General features: G+C 37.0%; 1 protein-coding gene across 2 annotated transcripts in view; it reads left to right on the top strand.

Moving 5' to 3' along the window:
• The window catches only part of SLK (STE20 like kinase), a 49,015-nt gene that overhangs the window by 27,060 nt on the left and 11,018 nt on the right, over positions 1–10,937 (top strand). The window contains exons 7-12 of one of the 2 annotated variants that reach the window (XM_031064087.1): positions 137–218; positions 1,192–1,320; positions 3,085–4,461; positions 5,745–5,875; positions 6,149–6,272; positions 6,537–6,716. In XM_031064087.1, coding sequence (XP_030919947.1) covers positions 137–218; positions 1,192–1,320; positions 3,085–4,461; positions 5,745–5,875; positions 6,149–6,272; positions 6,537–6,716 — 2,023 coding nt within the window. Of the gene's footprint in view, positions 1–136; positions 219–1,191; positions 1,321–3,081; positions 4,462–5,744; positions 5,876–6,148; positions 6,273–6,536; positions 6,717–10,937 lie in introns of both variants that reach the window. The other variant, XM_031064080.1, reaches the window with a different exon arrangement.

The following is a 10,937-nucleotide window of genomic DNA, read 5'->3' as shown; positions in this document are numbered from 1 at the left end:
TATGTGTTTTCCTGAGTCAATAGCAGGACTTAGAGTTGCAGTGTAGATTCATGTGAACCTAAAGAGTATTTCAGTTTATATGCTAGTCTGATGTTAAGACAGAAGAACAACCACTGCCTGTTTGCTTGTTGTGTAGGTCATCAGATTTTAAAGATTTTCTGAAGAAATGTTTGGAAAAGAATGTAGATGCAAGGTGGAGTGCAAGTCAACTTCTACAGGTAGGAAGAGTTAATTGTTCAGAACTGTTGTTTAAAAGCAAGCATATTTGGTATTTTTTTAAAGCAGAGTGGTATTATAGTAACTACTTAAATACTTTCAAATAAGGTATTTGTCCACAATCTCTTTTTAAAATTGATCCTTATTTGGTAAAATTTGATCAGATGATACTAAGCACCGATCAGGTTATTAGTTGAACATATTTTGCTGTAATATAACTAATTACTTTGTGTAAGAAACTATACTTTGATACTTACAATGGACGAAGGAGTTGTTTAGGTCTGTGGCCAGTTGCTGACAGGTGTTTTAAAAGCTTTAGTGCTCAGCCCTCCTCTGTAATGCTGTCAGTGCAGAACAGCTGAACAGGAATAGATGTGACCAGGTACATTTGATTGTGTTTAACGTCAGCACCCATTTGCTTTATCCACAATCCATCTGGCATATGCTGAATAGATTTAAGTAGCAGGGCCAAGCAGAGAAAGAAGATTCAGATGGTAGGAGAGGAACAGGTACCTGCTTGTTCCTAAAGAAAAAGGTAGAATTCTAGTTCATATTAGGAGAAGTTGTAAAGGCAAAGCACACTTATTTTCTAGAAAGTACATTTTCTAGATAAAGCTTGTCAAGAAGTAATTTAACTTTGGAACAGAAATGAAATCTAATTCCAAGAAAAATAACCTTTTTAGAAATCTTTCTACTTCTATTCTTTGGATTGTGAAAAAGGTCAGTATAAATGAATATTAGTATTTTAGCAAGTTTATTAGACTACTTATATAGTATATTTGAACACAAATGTTTTGATTTTAAGACTTCTGCTGAAAAAACACATTGGAACAGTTATGTTAATTGTGAATCTTCAAATGTGAGGCAACCAAAGTAACACTTCTTTGAAGTTATATTTCTTTCAGATTATGATTTTCCCACTGTATACTATGAAGCCACCACCTAATATTGTGCTTATTTTTTTGCTTTCACAAGCATCCATTTGTTACTGTTACTTCAAATAAACCAATAAGAGAATTGATTGCAGAAGCTAAGGCAGAAGTTACAGAAGAAGTTGAAGATGGTAAAGATGAGGATGAAGAAGAAGAAACAGAAAATTCTCTGGTCAGTTCAAAATTTACTTTTTTAATATGCTGTGGCAAATTTCCCATGGAGAATTCAGTTTCAATTGTATTACCCAACTCTGACATCAAATATTTTAGGAATAACATCATAATCATACTCTAAACTTATTACAAAATAGGTAGCCAGCCATTTAAAAAGTAGCATGTTTGAACTCTTTAAAAACTACTAGTAAATAATAGCTAATAAAGACTAAGATCTTAAATTTTTTACATGTATATGTGCTATTTTAAAAATGGGATCCTGATTTTTATGTAAATGTTTTTAAGTCATAATGACTGGGTGAATGAGGAAATGTGTGTTTGTATTCCATAAAGTGTTTAAAAGATTAGGAAGAGTATTTGACTATTACGCTGTAAACTTTTTTTTTAAAACAGTGTGGCTATCAAAGATAAGGAAAAACCCACATATTTTATAATCAGTGTAGTTCTAAGGATGCTTTAAGAATCTTAGAGCGTGAGCGTGGTTGCTCAGACGGAAAACTGTGAAGTCCAGGGAGGGGTGCAGGTTGCAGAGTGCCCAGGCTGTGTGTTCCCTGTGCCTCCCAGAGCTGCTGTCCTGCACTGCTGCAGGAGCCAAGAGCACAAACAGGTGCATCCATTCCCCCCTCACCCATCCTCACGGCCCCTGGCCTTCTTACTGCCTTCCCAGTCCACCCACGGGCTCCAAACGTGATCCCCAGCAGCTCCCCTCCCGTGGATGAGCTGCTGAGCCATCCCTCCAGGAGGGCTGGAGTGAAGTCCATCCTGGGACTCCGTCAAGTATCTCACAAGTGGCATTGCAGCAAAGTGTGAGGTAGAGCCCCTCACATTATTTCCTTGGGGTAGTTTTAAACACTCCTGGGAGATGAACACTAAACTTCTTGAACAATTACACAAAGAAATATTTTAAATGCAATTTTGACTTTAAAGGAATCGTTTTCTGTATGCTTGGGAAATCCTTAAGGTAGGAAATGTACAATCAAACCTGTGCTTGCTGCAACAGCTAGCCTAGGATGTTCCCTGTGGCAAATCAAAAGCCTGATCTGCAAATTACAGGGTTCTAGCAGTAGATACAGACAGACAGATATCACAATCACTTTGAAGAGTGAAAGGGCAATTGTGGTTAAAATGATGCTTTATTACTATATTCTTTTGGATGTCTCTATGGAATCTGATAACATTTATTCATATTCTGGCAGCAGCAGTTTCTAGAGTGAGGTAACTGTTTCTGTTCTAGTTTTGTACTGCCACTTAATCAGATCTGCTGGAGGTTTTCACCATTTTAATGGGGTTTCAACATGATTAAAACCAGATGAAAAGTTTTCAGGCATTTTTAGCCAAGAACACAAAGTAAAGCAGAAGAGGAACTTAATACTGCACTTTATCAGTGCTGCACTAACTAAAGCTACAGTTGCTTCCTTGCCCAGCTGGCACAAAGTAAAGTCTTTCAAATCCAGCTGTAGCTGAGACTGTTGAGGAGCTGAACTGACTAAAAAAAGGAATGTGAAAAGAAAAAGACCCTTGAAGAGTAGCTGATGACCATGATCCCTTTCCCTTGATCACAGTGAAACTTTCTGTTCAGAGCCTGTCTGCAGTTCATGCACTTGTTCTGTGATAGTCCAAGGGAAGGACTCTGATGTTTTCTAACTCATATAACTGCACGTGAATACAATGTTGATCTCTATTCACATATTCTCCCATAAAACTGTGCTTTGATTAAGTTACAAAATTACTGAATACTTTTCTTGCTTTAATTTTTTAGCAGTTACCTGCAGAGAAACGTGCATCCTCTGATCTTAGTATTGCCAGCTCTGAAGAGGATAAACTTTCACAGAATGCTTCTGTCCTGGAATCTCTCTCTGAGAAAACAGAAAGTAATGCCATTGAGGACAAAACAACGGGAGATGAATCTGAGGACATTAAATTTAGGAAAACAGTTGATAACATACATGATACTCCCATTAGCGATGTGAAAGTGCAGAATGGTTCTTTGCCAACTGGTGAAGATGAGCAAGGCAAAATAGTGCCAGCAGAAAAGAATACAGAAAGCCTGGAAAAAATGCATGAGGATACAGAATTCCAGAAAGGAGGTAAAGAACTCGATGTGGAAATAAAGAATGAACCTAACTTAATAATAGAGAAAGAAGATTCCATGGCAGATGAACAGATAGAAGATGACAAACTGAAAGTAGTACCTGTAACTGAAGATAGGGTAGAAACTGAAGAAGGCATTTCTAAGGAAACTGGTGAAAAAGAAGAGAAGGGAATGGATCTCTTGGATGGTGAGGAAGAAAAGGTCCCTGCAGAAAATAGAGATACAGAGCAAAAGGAAGATAAAGGTGAAGCTCAGAAAGAGGCAGTAATAGATACCACTACAGAATCTCTGCCTAATGCTACAGTTAAAGCGTCTGATGAAGAAAAGGATCTAATAAAGCATGGAATTGACAACATTAAGGAGATAGGTGCTATTGCTGAAACACCCATCAGTGATGGGGATAAAATACCTGAGCTGGAGGATAAGCCAGTGGAAAGTCAGGCTAAGCAGGTCCATGAGATAATCAGCTCTGAAGAAACTCTATCAGAAAACCAAGATACAGTGGTTGAAGTAGACAAGAAACTGGCAGAAAGTGAAAATGAGGGTATCAGTAATATAAACAGCACAGAGGAAACACCGATCAAAGACTCTGGAAAAGATATCGTAGACCAGCAGGCATTACAGACTAAACCTGAGGATATTTCTGATAAACTGGTGGATGAACTGACTGGTATGGACCAAAATTCAGGAGAGCGTGGACCTGAGAATATACAGGAAACCAACATCCAGGTAGACAAAGAACATCCAGCAGTTACCTCAGATGAAATCATGAAGAATAAGCTTCAAGACACTGTCAGTGAACAAGCTGAGGACTCTGAAGTCACTCCAGTCCCCAGTATTAGTATTAGCACTGAAGAAAATGAGAAGGTCAAAACAGATAATCAAGGCAATACTGAGACTTTACAGCAACTGGAATCGGAGAATTTGAAGGAAAATGATGCAGATTCAGGCACTGGTTCTACAGCTGATAACAGCAGCATTGATTTGAACTTGTCCATTTCTAGTTTCCTTAGTAAAAACAAAGAGACAGGATCAATATCTTTACAGGTAAGTGCAAGGATATATTTTTTTAATATAAAATCTCATGTGAGTGTAACCTGAAATTATCTCCAAGTGTTACTTTTGCTACAAAGAAAAATACTGAGGGAGAAACCAGTATGGCACATATATACAAAGCTTTGTAGAAACCAAAGTATTCTAAATTGCACCATACAACAATGTCTGGATTATGTGCAGTTATGCTAATTAGTTTCTTAATGTATTACATAATAGTATAACCCATAAAAGGAAGTGTAATAATACTAAACATGAAGAATTGTGAGCAGCTGTAGGTAAGAGCTGATACTCAAGAAGACCAGCTAAATGCACAGAATTCTTGTTCAATGGGAAAATTTCTTTAATATCTAATCTTATACTGAATTCCTGCCACTTCCATATTCAGTCTCTCTGTTTAGGACACCCAAGGCAGACATTCTGCTGGATTTTTTTGTTCCAGTCAGTGTTCTCCTGTGGTTGTACTGTGTCCATGCAGTTGTGTCACTATGAATGAGCGTACTTGGAGGAATCAAATTCCAGACTATGAACTTTATTTGTAGTCTTTGTATTAAAATGAATATAGCCGTGTTGTGGTAGTAACTGTGTAATGTGAGCTTGAGTGGGGGAAAAACAAACCTAGAAAGACAACCAAACAAAAGAATTATAAATTGGCATAGCTGTGCTAACTGCAACATGAGGGTGTTTGCAGTTGCCCTGACACAATGGAGATGGTGCAGGTTCAGCTGGGGTCCCTGTCTTCTTGCAATGAAACAACAGCACCTCTGACAACTGAGACTTCTCTAGTTGTCAGCAAGATCATGATATGATTTTGGCTAATATATATCAATAAAAAAATAAACTCACTTGTTTATGTTCAAAGCAGGAGGAAGTAGGTGAGTAAATTGTTATCCAGTTTCAGAACTGGTTTTAAGAATTAAATACTTGTTTGTGGCCGTGGAAATCATGATCAAAAGCAAACAGTAAATGTAGCTGTCTCAGCTCTTGAAAATAAAACTGCATCAGTTCTCTTCAGAGTTTCTGGCTTGATTTTTTTTCTTCTGGTACTTAGGATAATCAATAATGGCAGTTTTTCTTCCCTTACTAGAAAGTTTCAGTTTATTGGAATTTTTCAAATTCTCACTTGATTAGTGAGGCACCTGGTAAGTGAGAAGGGCTCTTGATTACTGTATAGAAGACATTTCCAGAAGTATTTGATACAATTCAGTATTAAGAAAAAAGGGAAAAAAGAATATAACCTAAATAAATACATAACAACTTACCAATGCTTAATTTAGGAAACTAGAAGGCAGAAGAAAACGTTAAAGAAAACTCGGAAATTTGTTGTTGATGGAGTAGAAGTGAGTGTAACCACATCAAAAATAGTTACTGAAAATGACTCAAAAAGTGAAGAAATGCGATTTCTACGGTAAGTGTTTCTAAAAGTAAAATTTTCAAGAGGTTAGCAACTGATATTTTTTTTTCTTTGAATAAAACAAGGGGACTAATGATCTTATTTCAGTCATATTTGGGGATAAATTTACTTTTTTTTTGTAGAAGTGAATATAAAGTGTTTCTTATTAAGACAATCAGTTCAAAATAGTTTTACTGGGCCCAAGTTGTTAATGGTCCTTTTCATCTCTTGTCATTTTGCACTTCTTTTGTTTTCCCATCAGTATTAAGTGTTCTTTGTCCTTATTAGACGTCAAGAGCTCAGAGAGCTGAGACTTCTTCAGAAAGAGGAGCAGAGAGCCCAACAGCAGCTCAGCAATAAGCTTCTGCAGCAGCGAGAGCAGATGTTCAGACGTTTTGAACAGGAAATGACAGTAAGTTTCTGCATTTTGGTGCTCTTAAAATATGACATCTTGATGGAGGAGGCAGAATAGTGCTAAGACCAATCAGGTGTTTCCTGCCATGATGGCTCTAGCTTAGCCTTTATTCTTAAATAAAAGGCAGTATTTGCTGTTGTGGGGTGCCCAGCTTGTGTGGGGGCTTGCTGCCACAACAATCCATCATGGCCATTCCTTGCTACAGCACTTCACTTAACAGGGCTTAGCTTTGTAAATAAAGGTACCAAATAATTTTTACAGAGTAAAAAGCGACAGTATGATCAGGAGATAGAGAACCTGGAAAAGCAGCAGAAGCAGACGATCGAGCGCCTGGAGCAGGAGCACACAAATCGCTTACGGGATGAAGCAAAACGCATCAAGGCTGAGCAGGAGAAGGAGTTGTCCAAATTCCAGAATGTGCTGAAAAACAAAAAAAAAGAGGTAAGAGACAATGCTAATATAGAAAATAACGAGTATAAGCATAGCAAACAGTTGAGATTAGGTCTCCCAGAAGCCTTGTCAAACCTGTGCTGTACTGAGTTTTGGAAGTGTCACTACCAGTCAGATTGTGTTTCTTGTTTAACTGCCTAAAGTGAAATACAAACAGCTGACAGGAAGCTTGAGGTATTGATTTATTCTAGAAAACATCATCAAGTTAGAAGATTTTGTTTTTCACAGAATATTTAATAAAATATTTCTTCTCAAATACTAAATCAAGAAAAAGTATTTTCATAAAGATTATGAAAAAATCCTAGTTATAGCTACTTAGTAAATACTTAACAAATTAGAATTTCAAAGACAATAATTTCAGTTTTGTTTTGTTTTTGGTTTTTTGTTAGATTTTTTTATTGAATGTGTGCTATAATTTTTTAGAATTTCTTTATATGAAGTGACAGCAATAATATGAATTTGGTTTGTTAACTCAAAAATGAAAGCCAGGAGAGAGAAGTCTGGATCACCTAAAATCTTTTACAGTTAATTTCATAAATGTCATACAGTTAAGGCAAAAAGACTGACACTGACAACTGGTGCAATTAATTTACTTGCATTGGATTACGAAAAGGTGATATGTTTCCATATGGATTTTGCATCTTAAAAGCTGTTTTATTTCATTTTTGGTTCAATTGCATAGTGCCCATTTTTATATAAATGGCTCTAGTGTTTGCTCTGATAGTTACTAGACTCAGACATTTCTTTAGAAAGCTGAACTGTCAGTGCTTTTGCATAGAATGATCCTGTAGCACAAATGTGCATTGAAATATAAGTTGTATTTAGTTTGAACTGTATGCCCATATGTAAATAACAATTTTTCTTCTTTTGCGGTACCTCTTGCATTTTGAGTCTCTCTCTGTTCACTGGTGATTGGGTTCTACGTGGGAAATTCGGAGAATTTTACATATTGCTCTGAGCTAAAAGCAGTTCTTTCATGGACATAGGAATAGCATGTGGTGATTTGGACTCTTTTTTTCTGATGATGCTTCCACTATTAAACAAACAGGCATTTGTCTCTGGGTGCATACTTTTGTGTTTAAAGCTTAAAAAGGCAATGTACAGTTTGAAGGAAATGCAGCTGCTGCTCTAAAGCTATCCATGTTATATTGGAGTGTAAAATGCTACATTTTTGTAATTCTGGAAAACAAAACTCATCAGCAAATTAACAGATTAATAGTCACTTGATTTAGCCAGGTTATATTTAGAATCTTTCTGCTAATCTTGTCTAATTCACCGTGTACTGAAACACGTTCCATCCCAGCATACGTGTCACAAAAAGTTTCTTGAAAACACTCTTATTTATTGGTGGGTTTCGCTTTAAATTCTTCAGAACCAAACACGACCAAATAATGTTTTGTTTGCTTGTATGATTATTTTGAAGACATAAGCTGTGTAGATGTCATTTATGGTCACAGACACTAATAATGGCATCTTGTAAATTCAGGTTAGAGACAGTGTCAGAAATAACTGCGTTTCAATGGAAGTTATTTTAAGCTTCCAACCATTTTTCACAGCTTTATGTGATGCAACATACTCTGTAGTCCTTTTGCCATAGTGATTCAAGAAAATACCACTTTTGCAGGTGGTGGATTTCTTAACTATTGACTCTTCTGGCAGCTGCATAGAAGCACAAGTGAGGCACTGCCATTTCTGAGGGCACTGGGCAGCATTTGCATGCAAAAAGCGCTGGCACATCCCTCCTCTCTGCACTGCTGGCATGCATAAAGCACCTATTGTTCTTTCTCTTTTCATTAAGCTCTTTCACTAAACTAACATCCCTGCCACTGAAGTAATGCATGCTTCCCACTACCTCTAGTGCTTGACCTGCATGTCCCTGTGTTCACAGTAGTGCTTGCTGTGGAGACAAAGTGTTCTTTTCGCCACCTTCTGCATGCTTATATACACTGTAGGTTTTATGTGAAGTGGAGAAAGCACCAAAAGAGCTGAGAAAAGAGCTCATGAAACGCAAGAAAGAGGAGCTTGCACAAAGCCAGCATGCTCAGGTAACAACGGCAGCTTCAAGCTACTAAAATACAAAAGGCAGCAGTATTCACACAGCTTGATGATTTCACCTCTTGTTGTTGTTGAGTGAATATGGAACTTAACTCAAACTAACCCTACAAACTGCTCTCTTTCTTCAAGTACTCCCATGTCACATCTTAGACTTAACTGGGTAGAAATGTAGGAGCAGCGGTTGCCAGGTTTGTACTGTCAAGTGTAGGATTTTGTGTGCTCTACTGAAAAAGAATGGTATTTTTCTATAGCACGTTTATTTACAGTGCTTTTACGAGTGGTAAGTACTCCATGGGTCCTTCAAATTTTAAAGGTTATAATCAGGAGGAAGTTTTGAACTACACAAATGCAGAGGAGGAAAATATATCTAATATGTAAGCATGAGACATCTTGTTTATAGGAGCAGAACAGATTAGGTAAAATGTTATTTAAATGTCAAAGTGTAGGTGTATAGAAACTTTACAAAACATCATCTGTGATTTCATGCCTTCAGATTTACTGCTTTTCTATGACCCAGCTAGAAAGAGGGCTAGTATTTCAGAAAAATACTGACTGTCTTTGTGATGGCTACAGCTTGTACAGAGTGAATTTGAAACATAGCAGAGCAGGTATGGATTGAGTAACCTAAAGATTAAATGTTTATGTGGGTGACCTAGTAGAAAATAATCGCAACTTTATTCCATTATGTGTTTAATTTAAGAGGGGATTTCCCAGGATAGAAGGTGATTGAGTTGCAGCACTTTCCCCATACCAAAGATATCTGTCTTTAAACTTTTTAGGGAAACAAAAATCTGATTTTTCATAGTGTTTGTAGAAACATGGTAAATTTCCTTTGCTGCTTTGAATTTGTTGAAGAGAGGTGAAAGAAGATTTTAAGTGTGAAATATCCTTACTTGGAATGACAAGTGCTAAACAAGGTGCAGCTGCTTAGTTTTAGAATATCTAGAACTTCCATCAGCATCTACTTGTGTGATTAGCCTTGACATTTCAAATGTTTCTTACTAACGTACAGTAGATCTCATTTCTTCCCTTTTTTAAGAATAGAAATACGTTTCACTATATTATGACACAGAATTACATTGTGTCCCACAGGGTGTTGCTCAGGTTATGATTCAGTCTTTTCAGTTGTCTTCATGTACGCTTTTCAACGCACAAATGCAGGATGTAAGTCTTAAAATGCAACACAGTGCAAGTTTATCTTCCTAATTTTCCAGATGTGTGTTTTCTCTTCTCTTTTTGCTCATATGTGCTGATCAATGTCACTGCTGTCTCCAAACTGGTTAGCACCAATTTAGGTAATTGTGCACTATCCATTGTCAAAAGTTCCAAAAGACAGTAGTTACTCAGTCTGAGCAAGACACTGAGGCTTCACACATGCAACATGATACTTGTTCAGCACATGTGAGAAACATTGTGTGACTTGTGTTCTGTGTGTGCAGTGAAACCATCTATTTTAAAGATGATTGAGTTTATTTTTAGATACTGGGCATAATCAAGTGGTACTTTGAAAAAGGTTGGCTGCCTTGCACTGTCTGCCTTTAAACCACCCAACACATTCTTTAGTAAAGTTAGTGACATTCATTTTATGTGATACTTGAGTAGATGTGAGAAGTGGAAAGGCCAGGGTATTTCCTGAGATTGCCTAGTTTATCTTTCCGCACTAACAGGTATAAAACTTCATAGGAGTTACTCTGTAGAGAGCAGCCATGATATTTAAATGATTAAATGTGTGAAGCTCAAGCATAATCACTTTTTGACCATGACCATGTTCTACACTAGAACAGCTTTCCCCCACTCCCTCCAAATCAAAAATCTCCCAGCAGATTAAACACTGTGTTAATTATGTGTCTACACCCTCAGAATATTCAACTTGTAGTAGTCTTTTTAACCTTTTCAGGTATAAAGGGAAAAACCAGGACTTTTTGTCCCTCTATAAATTCGGCTAGGTGTGTCTGACTTAATTTACAGACATCGCCTTCCAGTTCTTTTTGTACCCTGAGGTCTGTTACTGTCAGCTTAATTCACCTCTGGTTTTATGTTACCTGTCTCAGTAAGAGACATGAAAGCCTCATCTGTGAATAACTTTATGTGAAGATGAGAACCAGGATTTTTCTGGTCAAAATAAAAAGTACTTTTAATGAACATTTAATTCCCTTT

This window comes from Geospiza fortis, unplaced genomic scaffold, assembly GCF_000277835.1.
Source record: "Geospiza fortis unplaced genomic scaffold, GeoFor_1.0 scaffold130, whole genome shotgun sequence".
NCBI lineage: Eukaryota > Metazoa > Chordata > Aves > Passeriformes > Thraupidae > Geospiza > Geospiza fortis.
Note: the sequence above shows the minus strand (reverse complement) of the source record. Positions and strands in the feature narration are given on the sequence as shown.